Here is a 23,570-nt window from a genome sequence, read left to right on the forward strand (position 1 = left end):
TAATATCTAAACAATTTTGCTTTTTGCGTAACTGGATTCACACCGCCTGACATTTAATATTCCACTATTTCTGTTTTTGTTTATCCCCCGCTACATTTTCCCGAACGTCTTGGTAAAAGTCAGCCATCACTCATCTGATTGAGGTCTGTCCTCCAGGTGGCGGTCTGACCTTCAGGCGTGGGGTGTTCAGGAGCGTGGGCCGGCCGGAGACTATGATGTCCGTGTGTTACGGCCGAAGCGAGGCACTTGTCTTCTCTGGTGCCTCTAATGGAGACGTTTACATCTGGAAAGAACCGCTGCTGCTGAAAACCGTCAAAGCTCACGATGGGCCAGTGTTTGCCATGTTCTCTCTGGACAAGGTGAGGAGGACAGGGTTTGACTTCAACCGCCTCTGAACACAAACCACATAAAAGACCAGGTAACGGGACAGTTGGTGCAACTGGGGAAAAACAATGTTTAAATCTGAGGGTAAATCTCGAGGAAACTAAATGTAAATCAGTGTGTGTGTGTGTGTGTGTGTGTGTGTGTGTGTGTGTGTGTGTGTGTGTGTGTGTGTGTGTGTGTGTGTGTAAAGGAGAACACAGGCTGAAAACCTGAATGCTAAATGTAGGAATAAGCACACAACTCATTACATCCTCCATCTGTTTTTCCCTCCCTTTCTACTGTTCATGGTTTTTAACTCTCTTATCTCGCTGCACGACTGTTTATATAACAGGATTTACAGGAAAATAAACCAATCAACTGACTGACTGGAGCTTTAACAAAAAAAAAAAAAACTCCTTTAAACCCACAAAACTCCCTGTCAAGCTCATGTCCAACATAATTCCTGAATAACTTGATCCTAGTGTCTGCTTCTCCTCCTGTTTTTGGCTGGATCTGGTTGTCATTTAGACCATATTTACAGGATCTGTTGGGAAATGTCAAGACTGACAGGAAGGACCTATTAGCTTGCGTTTCCAGAGTTACTGTCGCTTCGGTGCCAGCTGACAAATGTCTTCTTGGCACTTATTGATTTATCATTAAGTATTTATAACTCCTTGAAATGAATGTTCCTTTAGGGCTTTGTGACAGGCGGGAAGGATGGTGTAGTGGAGCTGTGGGATGACATGTTCGACCGCTGCCTGAAGACGTACGCGATCAAGAGAGCAGCACTCTCCCCAGGCTCCAAAGGTAAAATCATCCTCAGCCTAGCCTGATCCAGTATCCAAGCTGAACCTAAAACCAAGTCTGAACTGTCAAACCTCCGTCTGAGGAAGTGAGGAACGCACAAAATATCCTCTATACATTCAACACAATCCAGAAACTGAGTGAGAGGAAGAGGATCAACTGAGCCAATTAAATGTGTGGAAGGAGATCTCTGGGTCTTCAACTGGACTGGTCTGGCTTGGAACAGCTGGATTAGCAGGGTTGTAGTCTGAGCTTGGCTTGTGGCCTGTCTGAACTAACGCTAAGCTCTGTTTGGGTGATGATGTGTCTTTCCTGCTCGTTGGAGGAGTTGTCGCGTACACCGGATCCTCTTCTATCCAACACTGCCATCAGGTGGCCACATGGTGCAACACACTTTTGTCATTCTGGTCTTGGGAAATAGTATTTTGCAAAACAGTCCAAGCTCAGTGCCCACTTTCTAACTTTGTGAGCTTTTATTTTTTGAATTTAAATACTATATGTATTATCTGTCTATTAAGATGTAGAATAGTTTAATTTTTGCCACTCCCACTTGGATTTATGGAGCTTTATAGCCTCATAGTGGGGTTTTTGATACCAGCAGGCAGCTGTCATCGGAGAGCAGGCCTCTAAAAAGCTCCTGTACAATACTTGCTCAGTACTGCTCAGAACTAGCAAATGCGTATGCCTGAATAGCAGCTCCTTTTGGACACGCAACCCATTCCTCCCTCTCCACGGCTTGCACCCTCAATAATATTTAATCCAATAGATATCTGGAGTGCTGGTGATGCGTCACCAAACCTCTGGGCGGCTTTCTAATCGCCAAGTGAGCTCTGATTTGTCTTTGATCCGGGGCTTTTGTCAATGTGCTCAATGATGATCAGCGAGTGGGAAAATCGGGGCTAAAAATGTATTTTGTGAAGTAGACATTAGTGATTAGCTGGTGAGCGTAGTGGAGCATGTAGGAGCTTAATACCTCAATTTCATCCTCAGGGCTTGGGGAGCAGAAACAGAAATATCGGACACACTTCACCAAGTGGTCTTACATTACATTTGTATGAGCAACGTATGAATCTTGTTTCACTAAAGATGCAAGGAATGAAATGACAGTTATGGTGCTAAACAGATCCACATTGATCCTAACTCTGTGTGTGTGTGTGTGTGTGTGCGCAGGCCTGCTGCTGGAAGACAACCCGTCCATCAGGGCGATCACTCTGGGTCATGGTCACATCCTGGTGGGAACCAAAAATGGTGAAGTCCTGGAGATTGACAAGACTGGACCCATGACCCTGCTGGTGCAGGTGGGGATTCTGAGAGTGTTTCTGTATGTGCGTGTTTGTTCCTCAGAGATTTTTGAAATGTCTGGTAGTCTGGTTCAGCAGCTGTTGCCATGGTGAGAAGAGCTGTCTGCTGCAGATCGATGCACACCCATTTGAAGATCTGTCTTTGTGAGGACATTCAGTGACATGTTGTGTTTCGTAACTCCTCACATTAGATTGAACATAAACTCAGTTCTAAAGTCTGATGCCTACATTTTTACGGTGTCTCAGAGAGTTAGGATCAACCAAAATGTCTCCTCTTGGAGGATATGAAGAAAATAGTGAGAAGCATACGTGTACAGACTGTATCATGTCAGTAGATATTACTGTTTATATGTATTTGTGTGTGTGTGTGTGTGTGTGTGTGTGTGTGTGTGTGTGTGTGTGTGTGTGTGCAGGGTCATATGGAGGGGGAGGTTTGGGGTCTGGCCCCGCACCCCCTGCTCCCTGTCTGTGCCACTGTCAGCGATGATAAAACCCTGCGTCTGTGGGAGACATCAGCCAATCACCGCATGGTGGCGGTCCGCAAGCTGAAGAGAGGTGGGATAAAGGACCAGGCTGCATGTTTTTGGATGTTTTTGTACATACACCTAAAATTCCTACACACCACCTCACGATGCCACTGATTCCTGGTTCAATGACAAAGCAGAATGTGTGATGTCACTGACTGCAGTTTCTAATGGTTATGAACGTGTGTTTGTGTGTGTGTGTGTGTGTGTGTGTGTGTGTGTGTGTGTGTGTGTGTGTGTTCCAGGCGGCCGCTGCTGTGCCTTCTCCCCTGACGGGAAGGCGCTGGCTGTGGGTCTGAGTGATGGCGGTGTGTTGGTGGTGAACGCTGACACGCTGGAGGATCTATTGAGCTTCCACCATCGTCGTGATGCAATATCTGACATCCGCTTCACCCCAGGTGATCCTTCACGTAGTACTACACTTGATAGTCAGGTAGTATCCTTAAATCCTCCAGCGTCTGGCAGGTATATTACATAGTCGTTGTGGACATGAGACAAATACATGAGACAAATACCTGCAGTTGACAGGCCTTTCATTAAATCAGAAGCCAACTTGCCTCAGAAATGCCCCGACAATGACCATCTCACACACACACACACACACACACACACACACACACACACACACACACACACACACACACACACACACACACACACTCTTATAGATGTAACAGAACTTCTTTGTATTCTGACACAGTTGTTGCCACACTTGCAGACACTGGTAAGTACCTGGCGGTGGCGTCACACGACAGCTTCGTGGACATCTACAATGTGCTGAGCAGTAAGAGAGTGGGGATCTGCAAAGGCCCATCCAGTTACATCACGCACATCGACTGGGACGTGCGCGGTAATGTCCTATTTTAACTAACTGTACATTGTATTTGTAAGAAGTGTGTAAGCAGGTAATAAAGTGTCTGAGTGTCATCAATATCAGTGTATTCTTACCAACATAAACAGATGTTATCTCAGTTAACAGAATGTTTGATGTATTTATGTATTTGTTTCGTTTACTTTTTATTAGTCTTTGGTTTCACTGTGAAGCAGTAACTTCATGAAATTTTTTCATTTTTACGTTGTTCATTTTGTTCCTCATTTCTTTCTTTCTGCGTGTGTGTGTGTGTGTGTGTGTGTGTGTGTGTGTGTGTGTGTGTGTGTGTGTTACAGGTAAATTGCTGCAGGTGAACACAGGAGCCAAAGAGCAACTTTTCTTCGAAGCCCCTCGAGGAAGAAGACAAACCATCAGAAACTCTGAGGTCAGTGTGTGGCTGCGTCAACACTGTCATCTCGTACCTTCATTTATGTACGCATGGAAGACTTCCCATACCAACCGAAACCGTTTTACATCATTTGTCCTGTTGTGCTTGATATACCGTATGTATGTTGACGTGCTTCCGTTTTTCTGTCTCTCTGCCGTGGTGTTGTGTCTAGCTGGAGCGGGTCGAGTGGTCCAGCTGGACCTGTGTGTTGGGTTCGAGCTGTGAGGGGATCTGGCCGACGCACAGCGACATCACTGACATCAACGCCACGTCGCTCACTAGAGACCGAACACTGCTCGCCACTGGAGACGACTTTGGCTTCCTCAAACTGTTCAGCTACCCTGTTAGAGTACGACACACACATACACACACACACACTCGGGACCACACCTCATGGTCAAAAACAGCGCCAATGGTGAAATAATATCACTGTAAACGTAAACGCCTTGATTGAGGTTTAAAAAGTTTAAAATCTATCCGGTGAAAAGGCACCGTAACAAACTGAAGTTGTAGTGTTGAAGCAGGGAAAGACAGGAGTTGCATTAAGGGTCGATGTAGCTCTCAGTGTTTCTGTGTCAGTCGCATTTTTCAAAACAGTGAACTGTCGTTTCCGTTGTATCTCTGCTCTCCCTCCAGGGTCAATACGCCCGTTTTAAACGTTACGTGGGCCACAGCGCTCAGGTGACCAACGTCCGCTGGGCTCAGGACGACTCCGCCCTTTTAACTGTGGGTGGCGCTGACACCGCTCTGATGATCTGGACAAGAGAGCAAGGAGGTGGGGCCAGTGGAGAGGGGGAGGGGCCTTTGTTTCGTGATAATCGGCCGCCTGTGGACAGCGAGGAGTCTGATGATGACATTGAGGAGGACGGTGGTGGGTTTCTCTGTTGGTGCTGATTTTGCCCTTCGATTTTGAATTTCCCTGCTCTTTATGTTTACATATATCTGTGTGTGTGTGTGTGTGTGTGTGTGTGTGTGTGTGTGTGTGTGTGTGTGTGTGTGTGTGTCTAGGTTATGACAGTGACGTTGCCTCGGAGAAGGTGATTGATTACACCACTAAAATGTATGCAGTCAGCATCAGAGAGATGAGGGGAACCAAACCTCATCAACAGCTGAAAGAGCTGTCCGCTGAAGAGAGGTATACACACACACGCGCGCGCGCACACACACACACACACACACACACACACACACACTTAAGTTTGTTCCTTGAAGCCTCATCTCTCTTAAAAGTGATATAGTGAGATTTAATGGTTGTATTACAGCAGAAGGTGATTAATGTCAGTCATTCTCTTAAGTAGCAGAGACAGTGTGTGTTGTGTTAGTGTTGTATTGTTGTTCCTGGTGCAGCTTTCAACTCTGTGAAACTGCTGTGCCGAGAGATTTTGTATTTATTTTTCCTGTTTGCCACCCGGGGCTGTGTTCATGGAGCAAATTGTGAGGTTGTTATCAAGTAATTTAGAGAATAAGGTCACTTTCATAATGTAATAATGTCATTTCCCCTCGTGTGTGCGTGTTCATGTGTATCTACATGCCTGAGTTTGTGTCCAAGGGTGGGTTTTTTTGCATCTCATGCATGAACAGGCTTCCGCATGGTCTCTCAGTTTTGTTTTGTCCCTTGATTTCACTCCCTGGCTCAAGTTTCCATGTAGTATTTGTCATCTTCTGCCAGTCAAACATCTTATAACAAATGTTGGCTAAGAAATAATATTTACTCTTTCAACGTCTAGAGACATCAAAAACCCACACAGTGAGGCTTTTGCCTAAATGTGGCTTTTCAAACCTGTAGTTAGTTGGTTCTGCTGTTCATCAGTAGAGCAGTTTGTCACTTGGGTTCAGCTGTTTTCACATAGCTAGAGAATGTCTTGAGAATAAAAAGACAGCGTACCTGGTGGTTAGTGCAGGTGAGGTCAGGTGTGAAGCAAGTTCAGGATATCACCTGACCAGTTGTGCAAGTTAAAAAAAAAAAAAAGTTGAGTGTTGTGTGTATTAAAATGAACCGGGTCAACGAAACAGAACAACTGCAGCCTGCATGAGTCATGTCACAACAGCAGGCATCGACTCAGTCAGTCCCCAGATCGCCTCAAATCAGCTGTAGTCCAGTACTTAGGATTGTGTTCCATTAGCAAACATAAAGAGACCCAAAGCTGCGCAACTGACGAAACGAATCCACAACTGTAGCAACATGGCTGCCGGATCCACAGCCAGGAAGGAAAACTGGAAGAAGACAGTGTTGACTTACTACACAGGTTTGAAAACAGCCTTGAAATTCACATTTTAACTCAAATCTGGCACAAGAGACGTGTGTTGTTTCAATATTTCAGCAGTAAATCAGACTGTGCTAGTGTGTACAGTATGTATCCTCGTGTGGCTCTAGTCCAAAGACGTCGTGGCACCCTCACTTCCTGAGTGCTTGCTGCTGCTTCCTGGCCTTGCCTGGTGAAACTCTTAATATCTGTGTTGTGTTTTAACTTGCATTCCCCTGGAGGCAGGGCATTGTCAAGTAAGTATGACCTGATACTTACTGTGTAGATGCTTTCCTGACATGCAAAACGTCAGTAGGACTAATTTTAATTAGAATAAGTAGTTAATCCCAGAGGATAAGGGTCCTGCTGAAATCCGGGTTGTTTTATTTTATTTTGTCATACACTATATGCATGCGTCCTCAGCATTTCAGTACATTCCAGTATTTTATCTCTGAATTTAGCTTTCTAGTGCTGTAAGATAGGAATCACTATACCTTTGATGATTCCATAATGCAACTTGTAAGTAATATAAGAATTCCACAGAGATTATGCTCAGCAATAATCCAAAACCTCATGAAATAATTTTGATTGGGTTTTGGGTTTTGGTTGAGGGAACACTTGGTGAAGCCAAACTGTGGGTTAGTAGACAAATGCACATCATCCCTAAAAGAATCCCTGATTTGACCTTTGCCCTGTGCGGTGACAGATGTCCTCCCTCACATCCCTCAGCTGTTAAACAGACCTCTGCAACAGATGCTGCTGCATCCCAAATGATTACTTTTAGTGCCATCAAAGAAAACTCCCTCTCACCAAAGAGCTCCACATGTTTTTCCTCCGCTTTCGTTCCTCTCATCCTCTGTTTTGCTCTGTTCTTCATCCTCATCCTCCTGCTGTAGGCCTGTTTTGTGTTAACAGTCTGGGTCTGTAATCCCTCCTCTCTCCACTGCCCGGTTTCTCTCCTGTCACTCAAACAGGTTCCCACATAGAAGCACCTTAGAAACTAAGGTTGTCTTAGCTTTGTCCTCGAAGATCTTCCCAGTGCTAGACAGAGAGGATCTGTTTGATTGGCCCAAATCGAGAGTTTATGGTCACAAACACACTCATAGTCTAAAAATTTGGCAATAAAGGAGTTTGCAGTCAGCTACAGGACAGAAATTAGGTGGGAGATTTAATCTATAACTTTATTTTTTGTCACCGTCAAGCTAATCTCAACAGCTAATGTACCTACCAGCTGATCGGCTTGGGTTTTCAAGTATAGTTGGGAACCAATAGAAAATTAAAAGAAAGCTGAAGGAAGCTCGGGGTGCTACAATGCTACTATGACCACCTTGTTATGCTAGGCTACGCAAGCCACAAAACAAAAGCTAGCACCATCAGCATTGTGTTAGCATGTGGCTAAGCCAACACATATTAGTCTTGGCTTAGCCACATGCTAACACAATGCTGGTCGTGCTAGCTAAAACACATATTAGGTTTTTGTGTGTGTGTGTGTGTGTTTGTGTGTGTGTGTGCGTGCGTGCGTGCGTGTGTGTGTGTGTGTGTGTGTGTTTTCTAAAGCTCTCTACCTTGGTTCTGTCCCTCTGCTGTCCAGGGGATCCAGGTAACACCTGTCCACCTGTCTCTCTGTTGTCTTTGCAATGCCTCTCCATCCTGTGTTTTGGCATTTCCTCTCTTTAACTTTACATTAATCAGGTCAGCCACTAAGCTTGTGAGTTTGAATTTTAGCATTGCTTTAAATCACTTTTAGGGGTAGATTGTTTATTGGAGAGAGCCCAGCCAACAGCGGCGTAGTCTGCAGTACATCACATACATGCCTGTCATGTTCATTTTACGTTGAATGTACTGAACCTACGGCTCATGTAAGCGGCGCCTGTCATTGCTCCCTCTATACCTGATCATTCATTCACAGGCGCAATGGGATGGCAGTGATGCTGGTCCAGTTTAGCAATCAACACGCTCATTCATTGCCTTGCTTTATCGCTCACAGACATTTGAAGCAGTGGTTGAAACTTGAATATTTTACGCTGTCGCTAAAACCTCAGATTGGTTTGACTTGGTGCCCACTTTGCATGTTCTGCTGCCTTCAAATGGAGCCTCCTTCATGACACAGGAAGTCATAACACAACCCAGGGCTTTCAGCAAATTTCTGTCAGATGCTCTCTCGGTAAACACAACCTCGTTTGAAGGCGGCATTATTTCACGTGTCATCACCACAGTTTGCCAGATTTCATCTACATTCCACAGTCTCTGGTCACCACGTCGCTGCTAGTCAACTACTTGTCTGCTGTTGTGAAAATGACTCCTGGTTTTGTGATGCATTTGTCTAGTTCAGTGTCCGTCTCTCTCGACCTCTGGAGGCCAGCACACTGTCTCTCGGACTGCTCCTCCACCTGTCTGTCCATGCTGAGACCTGAACACAGTTTGTATTCTTTGAAGGAGTGATTGGTTTACTGAAGGCTAGACTAATAGCCTGACGCACCTTGCAGGCCTCCTGTGAGTCGAGCAGCGCCACAGCCGGAGAAACTCCAGAAGAACAACGTCTCCAAGAAGAAGAGACTGGTGGAGGTGTGTGTGTCTGTCTTCCTGCTCCTCTACCCGTTTATCTGTCTGTCTTCTCTTCTTCGACACATCTTTACCTGTTTTCCTTTGTCTCCTGCTTCTGCAGGACCTGGTTTTGGATCACGTGTTTGGTTTTCGGGGTTTTGATTGTCGTAACAACCTGCACTACCTCAACGACGGCACCGAGATCGTCTACCACACAGCCGCTACTGCCATCGTCCACAGTCTCAGCACCGGTGAGATAAGACCGTCCCATCACCAGCAAATCTCCAAACCACATCATACACAGACCAGATAGGGAGCGAGATTGCAAAAACCAGTCTTGCCAATTGTGTGTGTGTAATTCCTAGTCAAAAAAATAAGAAATAATGACTTAATAGGTAGCATCAAAGTAACATCAAGGGGCTTGTTTTCATGACACATATTTTCATTCCAGTCTTATTACTGCTTCCTGCTCGTGATCTTATTTTTAAGAAATTTTACCAGGAAAATGCTGCTTACTGGGCTGGCAGGAACAAACCAGGTGCTCATGAACGCGCTGTGTTTTAAAACTATAGCTCAACAGCCTTTGTGCAGCGGCTGAGTTTGGAACTTTTCCTCAGAGTGATGAGTTTATGTGTCTTTGTTTATTGCAGGAACTCAGAGTTTCTACCTGGAACACACTGATGACATCCTCTGTCTCACCGTCAACCAGCACCCAAAGTATAAAAATGTCATTGCCACCGGACAGATCGGTAAACAGTGTGTGTTTGAGGAGGTGTGCTTCGGCATGGCAGCGTGTTTCTCTACTAACTTGTCCTGCTTTTCTCTCCACTGCTTCCTCTTTAACCTGCCTGCTTTAATTTGTCCAAGCGAGCACCTCATTCACATGGACGACTAATTCTGTTAAAACAAAACTAACAAAGACAAAAATAGCTGGAGCCTTCAGTTATTTTTTCTTTTTTTTTTACAGTTGAAAAGGAATTCTGCATCACCTTCTGTGTTTTTCCCACACGCTAAAACACTTGACACTGAGATCCTTGTTCCCGATTTGTAACCTGTCTGTGTGCGAGTGTCTCACAATGCAAATTCCAATTAACTGTTGACTAACGATGCCTCACCAGTCAGACAAGCTAACAGTACCACAAGGAAACACAAGCATTTTAGGCATGTAAGCAGTTGCTCTTTTACGCTAGTAAGTTGTCAGAAGATAATTGATCCCATTGTGATTACAGCTCAAATATCGTAATTTCCACCCATGACTGAATTATAGTTTAGTGTAGCACATCTTATATTGATGCAGGCTCCGCTTGCCAACGTGTCATGCCTTTGCTAACAATGCTACTCTTAGGTTCTTAGCATGCTATTGCATTGAAGCTGCAAGATTATTATGTGAAATGTTGGACATGGAAATGCTGAGCTTCGAGTGGGTCTACATAGAGTTATGTCTTCTCTGGAGGTTAAGAATATTTGTCCCAAATCACTGGGGATTCCATGGCTTACAGTTCTTTGTAAATTAGCCTGGTTTACTGTCATGGCTGGCATTAGCCTGTTTGAACTCACTGCAGGTTTTCATCTGTTTTATTTTGTTTTTTGTATGTGTGTGTTTGGCTGGCCTCATTGTCACCATCGCTCTCACAATACCTCAGGTGACATCGGGGAGCTCACAGGTAATAACCACACCTGCTCTCCCATTCCTGCTGCAGACACTCTGAAACCCAGAGAAATACACAATGAATATTTCTAGATTAATAAATCATAAATACCCATTCCTTTCTTTGTTAAGTTTGGTTTTATTTTGTGACAACCAATTCCAGCTTCTCAGTTTCAAGTCTAGAGAAGACATTCGTCCTGAACAGCGACTGTGGTGGGAACTTTGTGTTGGTCTGGCTCTCTGAGTGTCTGTCAGCTGCATTGACCCCTCTAACTGCTCAGTTTGGTCCTGATAGCTTGCTTTAACCAATAGCTTCCCATTTTTGGTACAATTTGACACTTTCTTGTAAGGTTTTCTCATCTTGGATGCCCAATGAAACATTCCTCTCTTCTGTCTTAACGTAGGCTCCACGCCGTCCATCCACGTGTGGGATGCAATGAGTAAACAGACTCTGTCCATCCTTCGCTGTCCGCACACAAAAGGCGTCAGCTACGTTAACTTCAGCGCCACTGGGAAGCTGCTGCTGTCTGTTGGAGTGGAGCCTGAACACACCATCGCTGTGTGGCGCTGGCAGGAAGGTCTGTTAACACCTGACTTCATAACTCTGAAATTACCGATGGTTAGGCTCCGTATCAGTTCTTATGACTTGTTTAAGAGCATCGTGTGCTCTGTGGGAGGCTGGCACATTCGTTTTTATTGCTGGGGTTTTGTTTGTTTTTGTCTTACGGCTTTACATAAATGTGTCTGCCAAATGAGTAACTGCGATGAATGTCCACTTTCGAGGCACCAGTTACAATCAGCAGACTCACTGATGCGCTCTCAGAAGTCACGTTTATGCTCTGATTTCCTGCTAATGCTTTTATAGTCTGTCTGATTCCAGCAAGCGTGACGTCTCACCAACCCTTTTTTCTTAAAATTTGATGGAAAGGTGTCATTATTTAACACCACGACTCAGGGACAGATGGGATGCTATCAGTACCTTTCACTGATTTTGTTCCAGCCAGCTCTAACTTGACTGGTTGATGATGGAATACATCCCCACAGCGATAATCAAGCTAAGAGGAAGCCTGCAAGATTTATAATGTGGACATTTTTCAGGAGATTTTGAGCTGAACTTTCCCAAAATGTGAGTAAAGTAACAGCGAATTCTCCGTTGCAGGATCCAAAGTGTGCAGTAAAGCTGGACACCCAGACCGGATCTTCGTGGTAGAGTTCCGACCTGACTCGGACTCCCAGTTTGTGTCAGTGGGAATCAAACATGTGAAGTTCTGGATGCTGGCCGGTGGTGCTCTGATGTACAAGAAGGGCGTGGTAGGGACGGTGGAGGACGGCAGGATGCAGACGATGCTTTCTGTTGCCTTTGGAGCTGTGAGTTCATCTCGGTCTTACTGTTGTGCCTTTATGTTGTTGTGCAGGACTACAAAATAATGAGAGTTACACTCATTTCTGGTGATTCTCTTCTCATTCTGACATGAAATGCTTCCACAAGAATTAGTGAGTCATTTTTTTAATGGAGATAAAGTGTTCAGAAGGTTGATATACACTTTTCTACACTTTTTGAATTTGCTTATCTGACCGTGTCTGTGTCACGTGGCTTCTTTCTGTCTGTGGGTGAGTGCTCCTGTCAGTGTCCGAGCTGTGTGAGATGCTTCGGTTGGTGCTTTTTGTTTTTGAAACGTGTCTGAAAGCAATTGAAAGTCAGTGAGCCTGTATGGCTGCCAGAAGTGGGAGTGGGAGTGCTGGTCAGGTGACAGGTGTGTTACAGTGTTTGTGCACAGGCAACACACTTCGTAGCACTGAGCCAGAACAGAGCTGAAAACCAACTCAAGTCCGCTTCAGTGTTTCTGTCACTGCCGAATGGAGTTGTGGGCAACTGCAGAGTCATGTGACCCACACATGAATATCAACAGTATCACTTCCCAACCAGACAACCGCCAGATGTTGGAGGAGACAAATTAGTGGTCGGACGGTTCACAGCTCAGCTCATGTCACTCCTCTAGAGTCAGGGTTTTCAGTTCGGTTGGTCTGCTGTTGTTGTTCTCCGAAGATGCCATTTATCAGCGAGATATACACAACAAGCCCTTTTCACTGTATTCCAGCATTTTACAAATGCAAGTATTTATAGGCTTGAAAATATGTAGTAATTGCTGCCATATTTCAATCTGAATTTTTCCTAAATGTGCATTTGTAGAATAACTTGACCTTCACCGGAGCCATTAATGGAGACGTTTACGTGTGGCGGGACCACTACCTGCTGAGGGTGGTGGCGAAGGCTCACACCGGGCCGGTCTTCACCATGTACACCACACTGAGAGATGGACTCATCGTCACTGGTGGCAAGGAGAGGCCGTCAGTAACACACCCGTTCATTTGCAAATCTATTGAAATGTTCTGTAATTTTATCACTTCAAACAGATTATTAGCGTTAAATTCAGTGTGTGAGTGAAATCACAGCAGCGTCACAGTTCCGTTGAAGACACATTTATATAGAAATGTACAGAAAAATGACTTGTCAAAATTATATGTTCTGATAAAAATGGCAGTCTCCCAATAGATTGGTATCATATCACAATAATATTGTGTTCTTTATGGAAGAAATTAGGAATGTTTTATGAGTATACCGTGTGTGTGTGTGTGTGTGTGTGTGTGTGTGTGTGTGTGTGTGTGTGTGTGTGTGTGTGTGTGTGTGTGTGCCCTTGCATGTGTCAGGACTAAGGAAGGGGGTGCAGTGAAGCTCTGGGATCAGGAGATGAAACGTTGCCGAGCGTTCCAGCTGGAGACAGGACGGCAGGTGGAGTGCGTTCGATCCGTCTGCAGAGGCAAAGTGAGAACTTTTTAGATTCTTTTGAATCTTTCTTCACCTCCATCATGCCCTCTTCTGCAGCAGCGCCTCCTCCTTCTCCTCAGGGTAAGATCCTGGTGGGGACGAAGGACGGAGAGATCATCGAGGTTGGGGAGAAGAACGCGGCGTCCAACCTGCTGCTGGATAGTCACGCTCGTGGAGGAATCTGGGGTCTGACTGCTCATCCTGCTAAAGAGCTCTGCATCAGTGCCAGCGATGACACCACCATCAGGCTCTGGGACCTGACCGACAAGGTGTGCGCACTCACTCACTCACTCACACACACACACACACACACACACACACACACACACACACACACACACATACACACACACACACATACACACACACTAAAAGAACCACACCACACTACTGAAGTAGCAATAACCTGAGAACCCAGACTGTCTCCAAGTGTCTCTTGATGAAAAATATGTAGTTTAATGTCTTCTCATGTCCAATCAACCAAACTGCAACTTGTTTATGAATAACTTTACTGGATGAGCGCATTTTTCTGTTTCTGTTTAGAAACTGTTGAACAAGGTGTGTGTTGGCCATGCTGCGCGGTGTGTGAGCTACAGTGCAGATGGAGAGATGCTGGCAGTGGGGATGAAAAACGGAGAGTTTCTCCTCCTCCTCGCAAACTCGCTCAAGATGTGGGCAAAGAAAAGAGACCGCAGCGCCGCTATTCAGGACATACGGTAAAATATAAGATGATAGTTTCATAAAATATAATAAATGCAATAGAAAGATGGACCTCAGACAAATTCGTGTACAAGCAAACAAATAAAATTCAAAGTTTAGAAAACAAATCTATTTCTCTCTTAAAAATGTGCTGTCTAGTGTTGAATAAATGCTAATAACTGCCTATCTGAACCAGGCTAATGAGTCTTAAATGAGTCACCCAGGATATTCAGTGTTTTGTCAAGTTTTATTTTTTCATGTAACAATATCAAACTGTCAGTATTCACAAACCCACCAAAAAAAAGTCACTGTCCACTTCTCTCAAATTACTTAGAGAGTGAATAAGAGGCATTGTAATTGTATATCGTGCTTCTTTATTTTCATTGTGCGTGTGTGCGTGCGTGCGTGTGTGTGTGTGTGTGTGTGTGTGTGTGTGTGTGTGTGTGTGTGTGTGTGCGCGCGCGTGCACACGCGTGCAGATTCAGTCCAGACAGGCAGCTGTTGGCTGTTGGGTCTGTTGAAAAAACAGTGGATGTTTACGATGTGAGCGGAGGGCCGAGTCTGAACCGCCTGGTTTACTGCTGCGACATCCCGGCTTTCATTCTGCAGCTGGATTTCTCTGCAGACAGTCGTTACATACAGGTACATACACATGGGTATAAATGTATATACAGACTTGTCTACAGGTATATAGAGACTTATATATTGGTAAAAATGATGCATAGGTACATGAACATTTAGATAAAGGTACTGCACACATATATACAAGTGCAAACACATACAATATACAAGAAAATGTATGCCTATACACAGGTATATACACATGTACATACAGGTACATACTGACATAAAATTTCTCACACATTTATATTCATAGGTTTATACACATTTGTGCACAGGTATATACTCATATGCAAGTACATGTATATACACATTTATTTATGGACTTGTACACACTTCCTGTATATACAGGTATATACAAAAATATGTAGGTATATACACATATAAAAGGCATATACACACTTAAATACAAGAACACATGCATTTATACATAGGTATATTCCCAAATACTGCATTTAGGTAAACAGACTAACATATATGTACATACATACCTATGTACGATACTTACACATTTATATATTACGTCATATACATTTACATAAAGGTATATACATAGTGATACACATGCACAAACGTACGTATAGTTAAGTTCATACACTACATAGTTTTAAACACATACATATATTTTATATACAGGTACATACATGCACTTGTACTAAGGTATTTATGTACATATATGTATATACATATGTATAAGTAGTCATATAAACATATATTTGTATGTGTGTGTATAAATGTACATCTATTTACATACATACATACATACATGTATGTATGTATGTATGTTGTATGTACCTACATACAAATATGAACATATATATGCAGATATACATAATTATATAAGTGTTTGTACTTGTGAATATGTGTACCTGTACAGTAATATATGTGTGTGTATCTATCTATCTATCTGTCTATCTATCTATCTATCTGTCTATCTATCTATCTATCTATCTATCTATCTATCTATCTGTCTATCTATCTATCTATCTATCTATCTATCTATCTATCTATCTATCTATCTATCTATCTATCTATCTTTCTGTCTATCCATCTATATATATATATATGTGTGTGTGTGAATATGTGTACATGAACATGTATACATATTTACACACATGCATATGTGTGATTATGTGTGTATGTAATTATATACATGTATGTATGTGTGTCTGAGATATATGTACAAAGATAAATTCCTACATACATACATGTGTACATGTTAACATGTATGCATATGTATGTATGTATATATATGTGTGTATATATTTATATGTTAATACACATTTATCAACAGTTATATACACATATGTACTTGTATATATGTGTATATAACTGTTGATAAATGTGTATTAACATATAAATATATACACACATATACTTCGGTATGTATGTGTATATATGTATGTTCATATATACATATACATTCATACACATACATACATGTATATGTGTATGTATGTGTATTTACATATTTGTATGTATGTATGCATATACTTATGTTATTACATACATATACACATACACTTGTATGTATGCATGTATGTGTGAGTATGTCTATGTAGATATTTATACACATAGGCACATACATATGTATGTGTGTATGAATGATTGAATTCATAAAATATATACACACATACATATTTGTGGATGTATATAGATATGTATGTACGTATATGCATTCATACATTGAAACATATTTTTTACAAGTATTTATGTATGTGTATATATGTACATATATGTGATCTATGTATGTTTGTTTAAATTATTATTTAATTTATGTATACATACAGTATATACACTCATACAAATATGTATGTATATATATGTGTGTATATCTATGTGTTATATGTGTGTGAGTGTATTCATGTATACATGTTTGTATAAAGTTGTGTATATTTATATATATACACACATACATACACACATATAGAGAGCAACATAAGTGTGTGTATGAATGTGTACATAAAATATATACACACATACATGCATTCATATATACATACATACTTTTACAAGTGTGTATGTATATATGCATGTATGAATGTGTATATTTTTATGTTTACATACATATACACATACATGTATATATGTATGTGTTATATATGTGTCTATATTATATGTATATATGCATTATGTACATTGTGTTTATATGTATATATATACACATACAAACATATAGACTTACAAATGTATCTGTGTATGTACGTATACAAAAGAATATATGTACATACTTACATACATACAAGTACAAGTATGTATGCATGTGTATGCAGTATATGTACATATGTAGATACATATATTTACATTTGCTTAATCAAAAACTAATGAATAAATATATGTACATGCACGTGTATATTTTCATGTATACATATATACACATAAACATGTATTCATATATGTGTCATATGTGTGTGAATATATGTATGTATTCAAATGTATATGTGTGTATATATCATATATATATACACACACACACATATATACATATATGCAAATATGTACATACATACATATTTTTTACTTGTATGTATGTATGTGTATATATTTATGGATACATAAATGTTCATATTATTTTATATGTGTGTATATGTTATTATGTAAACATACATATATACACATACAGAAGTGTTTGCAAATGCATACACAGATTTATACATACATAAAAGAGGGACACATAGATATGTATGTGAGTATGCATGTATATATTAAAAAATATATGTACATTTATATGCACATATATATTTTACAAGTATGAGAATATGTATATATGTACATGTATTTATATGTATGTTTATCTGTTTGGTTTTATGTATACATATATACATACATGTATATATGTAAAAGTCTGTTTAATTTTATGTATACTTGAATACAAATGTACATATACACTTACACATACGTATGTAAATATATAAGTTTGTATTTGTATGTATATGTATACACACATACATACACATATAAAGACACATGTATGTGTATATATATATACATAAAGATATACATCAATGTATGTATGTATATACATGTATACATACAATATAAAAATATATGTGTGTATATGTTTATATGTTTGTTTTATGTATATATGTACATGTATATTTTCGTGTGTATGTACGTTTGTTTTTATGTTTACAGAAATACATACATATCCACATACATATATGTATATATATGTATGAGTATATGTATATGTATGTATGTATTTATACATTTGTGTATATATGTATGTATATATGACATATAAACACACACATACTTGTGTGTGTATAAAGATATATACATGTACATATATGGATATATGTATGTACGTATCACATAAATACACACATATGTATGTGTGTGTTTATACATACACATTTCTGTATGTGCATGTTTTACAAGTGTGTATGTATTTGTATATATGTACATATATATGTTCATGTATGTTAATATGTATATTTATATGTATATTGTTATGTGTACATATATAAATACATATCCACACTTACACATATGTATATGTGTGTTAGTATGTACATATATGTATATATGTATATGTTGTTACACATTGATGTACCATTTTGTACACGTACAGTATATAGAAGTAGAATACTTATGTACGTGTATATTTATGTATGTATGCGTGTATGTTTATATATATATACATTTTTATACATAAAAGTTTTTACACCTTTTGTGATTATACATATACACGTTTATATATTTTATTTATATGTTCAAATACATGGATGAATGTATATGTGTATGTACATTTACACACATGCACACATGTATTTACTCGTATGACTATATATGTTTTATATATATAGCTTCTTTTTTATACACACGTACATACAAGTACATAAACGTGTGTTTGCGTGTGCAGGTGTCTACAGGCGCTTATAAGCGGCAGGTGTTCGAGGTTCCTTCGGGGAAGCTGGTGAGCGACCAGACAGTCATTGACAGGATCACCTGGGCTTCCTGGACCAGGTGACACACTAAAACCATCCTAACGTAGTTACCATACTAACACAACGTTACTACTTAGTACACCATCATTTTACACCTATGAAGTGGAGACAAGTGAAAATAACTTAAAAAATGGCTCAGTTAGAGCCATCGGCCACCCCAAACTCAACACAGAGTTCCAACGCTTGCCTTTCTCCCCAACAGCATCCTGGGAGATGAAGTTTTGGGTATTTGGCCGCGAAACGCCGACAAAGCTGATGTGAACTGTGCGTGTGTGTCGCACACCGGCCTCAACGTCGTCACTGGCGATGACTTTGGATTGGTCAAACTCTTCGACTTCCCCTGCACTGAGAAGTTTGTGAGTCGTTCTTGTTTGTGTCTAGTTCAGTTAGTAAAAGAGTTCATGTTCAAACGTTAAGCTACTTTTTCTGCAGTCTAGAAAGAAAATGTTGTTATTTTTGTTGTTTTCTGTCTGCAGGCCAAACACAAGCGCTACCTCGGCCACTCGGCTCACGTTACCAACATCCGCTTCTCCCACGACGACAAATACGTGATTAGCACAGGAGGAGACGACTGCAGGTAATTTACAACCTGCCAGTCACACCTGAATATCTCACACACACACACACACACACAGCTCTATCATATACATTGATCCCACCTGTCTGTCAGCTTCTCGTCCTCCATCGTGAAGAATCATCAATCAGTGTTATTTTCTAAGTGTGTTTGTCGTGACAGAAACGCGCCGCTCAGTCGTTTTCGTGTCTCCTTCCCTCAGTGTGTTTGTCTGGAAAAGCCTGTAAACGCTTTCATCCGAAGCACCTTAACAGCACCACAAGTGGATCCAGCGGGAGTCGAACCCACAACCTTGAGTGTCCTGAAGTGACTGGACGCCGACACAAATCAAAGGTCAGGGAAAGGTCACCAGATGTTCCCTCCCTGGTTGTTCAGCCTTTTGACTCCTGATGTGACACAAAGATGCCAAACAACCAGAAGATGCATTCACTTCCCCAAGAAAACATCAGCTGCAGCTGTCAGAGCCGGCAACAGTAGAAGAGCTTCACCTCCAGCGTCTCCTGCTACTCAGCTGCTGCTGGTAGGACACCTAGAACTCCACGGGTCCCTGGAGGTCTACGGGAGGAATGAACGCCGTTCTTTCAAACACGAGTCCTCTCGATCTGTGATGGTGGTGGAGAACGTCGAGGAACACGTCATCTAAAATCTTTCACAGGCGTTCAAAGATTTCCAAACCCATTTACTGGCGTCTGTCCCGTAGATCTGAATGCAAATGTCACTTTAGTCACTGTTCACATTGAAACTCTCACCGGGTGATGAGCTTTGATTAGTTTAGCGTTACATTTACGCCCCGGCGCTACCATTGACCGTAAGAGTGGAATCACTGATAGAAGGAAATGAGTTCCTCAGATTAGAGCTGCGGCGGAGGGATACGATCTGCTGGTTGAGTGTGGGTTTGGTGTATTGAACAGGAGGTGTTGTTCGCCTTCTTCCTATAACTCTCTCAAGGGTTTCTAGTTGATGTCCAGCTGATGGGGAAAAAACACGGTTCCCATCTGATGGATCAGAAGGAAAGATGACGAGTAAACAAGTTGACGTGCGTTGGTATAAACAGAGTAACACAGGAATGAGTCCTCAAGCCTGGAGGGACGTTAGCATCAGCCTGGGCCCGTTCAGGCAGTCTCTGGTCTGTAAGGCTCAGTTAGCATAGTTGAACGTCTCTGGGACTTTTAGTTGAAATGCCTGAATTGGTTCATGCTGGCTTTAAATGATTTAAAATTTTGGTTCTTTGGAATTAAACATCCTAGTGAAGCCCACACTGTCGATGTGTCTGAAACATTTAAGCCTGATCTATTTAGTTTGTCACAGTTTATTTTCAGCAATAATCTTAAAAATCTTAACACTAAAATGCTGTTGGCTTTTGGTGGCGGTAACCCAGCAGCTTTCTGTACACAAATCTAGCCTCGGCCAAAACAACGTATCCCTCCGCTGCAGAGGAGGAACTAGATTCCTGTCATGATTTCTTACTAAACAGACTGACGCGACTCAGTTCGAGTGACTGGGTGCATTTTTAGCACAGTGGCGTGGATGTTGTCAGAGTAGTGGCGCAGCTGCTTCAGGGACAGTGTGGAAACGTAGGAATTCTTACCACCACATGACACACGGACACACAAACAGAGAAATCTGTCGTTAGGGTGAGGAGAGATTAAAAAAAAAGGGGGGGGGGGGGCTTTTTTTTCTCCAACGTTGTTCATTGCAAGCAAAACAAACTTTAAAGAAAAAGCTGTTCCTAGCTCGATACTGGACATTCTCGTTGCTGTACTGGGATCGCCGGGAAGTGAAGCTGACTCAGTTCCGTGTTTCCAGAAGTTTGTTGCCGAGTCAAATCACCGTTCATTTCAATGAGCCTTTACCACTTCGGTTGTTGGACATCGTCACAGTTAAGTGCCTTTCTGGATCTTTCTACCTGGGTTTCCTTTTCTTTTTTTATCCATCACTGAACACCTTTTGTACTCTTGTCTGGTGCTACACTGAGAATGTCAACTTCAAGTCATGCAAAATGGAGGAGGGAGGGACGGAGGGGGGGGGGCGACGACAAACAAACAAACAAGCATTTTTTGCTTTGCTGCTTCTTTCTGTTGTGAAGACATGAAACATCCAAAGCATCGTGATGGTAAAATAACACAGATTACATGTTAGGAGAAATATTTATTGAGAAATATCTAAATGTTATTTATGCGGAATTTACGCCTGTGAACATGACGTGTGGATGGCGTTTGTGTCTGAATATTAACTGTTGTGAAACGTGTCCGTGTTACGACGAACAGAAGAAAAAAAAAAAGTTCCAAAGGGGAAACCAGTTCAATTCCCAGTTCTCTCTCTAGTAACTCAGTGGTTTCACACTCGTGTTTTCCAGTTGCACCATTAAAGCTTCAAGGGAAAGTTGGTGTGTGCGGAGGTTCGGGTTGTTTGAGCTCGCCGTCACTGATCAGGTCTGATGCCGCGTTCAGTTCACCTTGGAGGTCAGAGCGAGAGAGGGGTGTCACACCTGAAGGGAGGGGGTCGGTAGAAGTGAAAAGACACACACACACACACACACACGTGTTGTTGTCATCGAGGCCGCTTCTGACGCTGCGACACCACCACTGACAGTGAGGTTTGAGCTCGGATCTCGGGATTCGCTCGAGGTGAACTTGAACGCACCATCATCTTGGATAGGCGAGGGTCACCTCGTCTTCCCCGCAAAGAAGTCGAGCCGCTGTGGACAAGGGAAGAATAAACGTACGCAATATTTGTAATATTCTCACTGCTCGCCGTTTGCTGTCTGACAGCCTTTGGCTCTACATTTTCAGCGGCGGAACTTCTTCGTATTCCTACGCAAGACAACTGTAAGGGTTCGTTGTCAGTCCAAAACGGTTCCAGACTGCTCCCGTTGGGACCGTCATTTCCAGTTCTCACGCTGCAGCGCTGAATAATTAATAAACCCAACTGAAACGGCTTCTTCTGGCCGGAACACGGAGAAAATACTGTATCATGAGCACCATAGAATAAGATAATAACTGAAATATTGGATTCCCAGCATTAAAGAGGTTTATGACTGACATCTGAAAATCAAAAACAAAACAAAAACAAAACCATGTCAGCGTGATACTGGTTCAACTTTACTGGCCCAAAGTCTGACGTGCATTTGTGGTGTGTTTCTGACGACTGCAGATTTAAAATTTAGTAAAATAAAATGCAACCGAGGAGGCCAAGGAACCTACAGGAACTTGAACATATAAATGTTGTAGTTGTTGAAGATGTAAAAAAAAAAAAAAAAAAAAAAAGTAGTTCCTCACATGCTGCACTGAGATCCTCTTGTTTGCTGTGAAAACGTTCCGTTGGACCGCGTAGCTCCTGTTTGACGATGATTTGTATCATATTGTACATGAAAATACCAACAGATGCATGGATTTTTTTTTTAAACAAAATGTGTTTTGGTCAGTGGAGGAACTTTTATGCCGCGAATGAGGTTGATTTTTATACAGAGTTTATTGTGTGCGTGTGTTCGCTCACCAACTGATTAAATGAGATGAAACGAGCCGCTCTTGTTTCCGTCTTTCAACACAAAGTCAACGTCCAGCAGCTGCGCGGAGGGAGACAGAGCTTCTGAGCAGGTTTGAGGGGAAGTGCTGAAAACTGCATCAGTTACATGTTTGGAGGGGTTTTGTTGTAGTTTTTTTTAAAGCCTCCATGCCAGGTGACCTTGTGACTCCAAACAAGCAACAGGAAGTACGAGGCACCGAGCGTTCGTTTCTCTCGGGCGACGCAACATTTCGTCACACTAATAAGTTGCTGCGTCCGAATAGCCAAGTGGCAACCTACGTCCTACCGCTACCCCCGACTCCTACAAGCTGAACACGGCGCCACCATTCGGACACCCTAAAAGATTGGTGAAGCACGACCTCTGCTGGCAGAGCACAGATACTGCAAACAGGTAGAGAGCACCAACGAAAGCCCCCACCTGCTGGCCTGGCTGTGGTACTGCACTCCCCTCTGAACGCACCTTTAGTCGTCAACAGCGACTATAAATGTTTGTGTTGCATAAGAATGGGAGACTGTTGGTGGCGCAAACTTGGCTTGCAAGTCCAGAAGTTTTTAGGGGACGAAGAGGAAGTCCGCGGTGCATTGTGGGCCATAGGTAGCTCCTGAACTGACCTACAATGTGGGCGTGTCTGGGCTGGAATTTAGGTTGCTACTCGCTCCGGTTGTGGTTTCGGACAGCCTACGACCT

General features: G+C 42.0%; 1 protein-coding gene across 4 annotated transcripts in view; it reads left to right on the forward strand.

The window, feature by feature from the left end:
• The window catches only part of LOC147247169 (echinoderm microtubule-associated protein-like 6), a 55,655-nt gene extending 34,290 nt beyond the window's left edge, over window positions 1-21,365 (forward strand). For 3 of the 4 annotated variants that reach the window (XM_086180352.1, XM_086180354.1, XM_086180355.1), the window contains 25 exons: window positions 157-359; window positions 1,059-1,170; window positions 2,338-2,465; window positions 2,882-3,023; window positions 3,238-3,390; window positions 3,711-3,842; window positions 4,160-4,248; window positions 4,424-4,600; window positions 4,888-5,122; window positions 5,260-5,386; window positions 8,981-9,059; window positions 9,160-9,289; window positions 9,689-9,787; window positions 10,682-10,702; window positions 11,091-11,264; window positions 11,846-12,054; window positions 12,878-13,035; window positions 13,396-13,510; window positions 13,594-13,782; window positions 14,057-14,229; window positions 14,692-14,854; window positions 18,699-18,802; window positions 18,986-19,139; window positions 19,260-19,360; window positions 19,560-21,365. In XM_086180352.1, coding sequence (XP_086036478.1) covers window positions 157-359; window positions 1,059-1,170; window positions 2,338-2,465; window positions 2,882-3,023; window positions 3,238-3,390; window positions 3,711-3,842; window positions 4,160-4,248; window positions 4,424-4,600; window positions 4,888-5,122; window positions 5,260-5,386; window positions 8,981-9,059; window positions 9,160-9,289; window positions 9,689-9,787; window positions 10,682-10,702; window positions 11,091-11,264; window positions 11,846-12,054; window positions 12,878-13,035; window positions 13,396-13,510; window positions 13,594-13,782; window positions 14,057-14,229; window positions 14,692-14,854; window positions 18,699-18,802; window positions 18,986-19,139; window positions 19,260-19,360; window positions 19,560-19,584 — 3,392 coding nt within the window. In that variant the 3' untranslated portion in view covers window positions 19,585-21,365. The remainder of the gene's footprint in view (window positions 1-156; window positions 360-1,058; window positions 1,171-2,337; window positions 2,466-2,881; window positions 3,024-3,237; window positions 3,391-3,710; window positions 3,843-4,159; window positions 4,249-4,423; window positions 4,601-4,887; window positions 5,123-5,259; window positions 5,387-8,980; window positions 9,060-9,159; window positions 9,290-9,688; window positions 9,788-10,681; window positions 10,703-11,090; window positions 11,265-11,845; window positions 12,055-12,877; window positions 13,036-13,395; window positions 13,511-13,593; window positions 13,783-14,056; window positions 14,230-14,691; window positions 14,855-18,698; window positions 18,803-18,985; window positions 19,140-19,259; window positions 19,361-19,559) is intronic. The other variant, XM_086180353.1, reaches the window with a different exon arrangement.
• The last annotated feature ends 2,205 nt before the right edge of the window (window positions 21,366-23,570 follow it).

This window comes from Aulostomus chinensis, chromosome 16 (genome assembly GCF_037954235.1).
Source record: "Aulostomus chinensis isolate RoL2024-O1b breed Wild chromosome 16, RoL_Achi_v1.0, whole genome shotgun sequence".
NCBI lineage: Eukaryota > Metazoa > Chordata > Actinopteri > Syngnathiformes > Aulostomidae > Aulostomus > Aulostomus chinensis.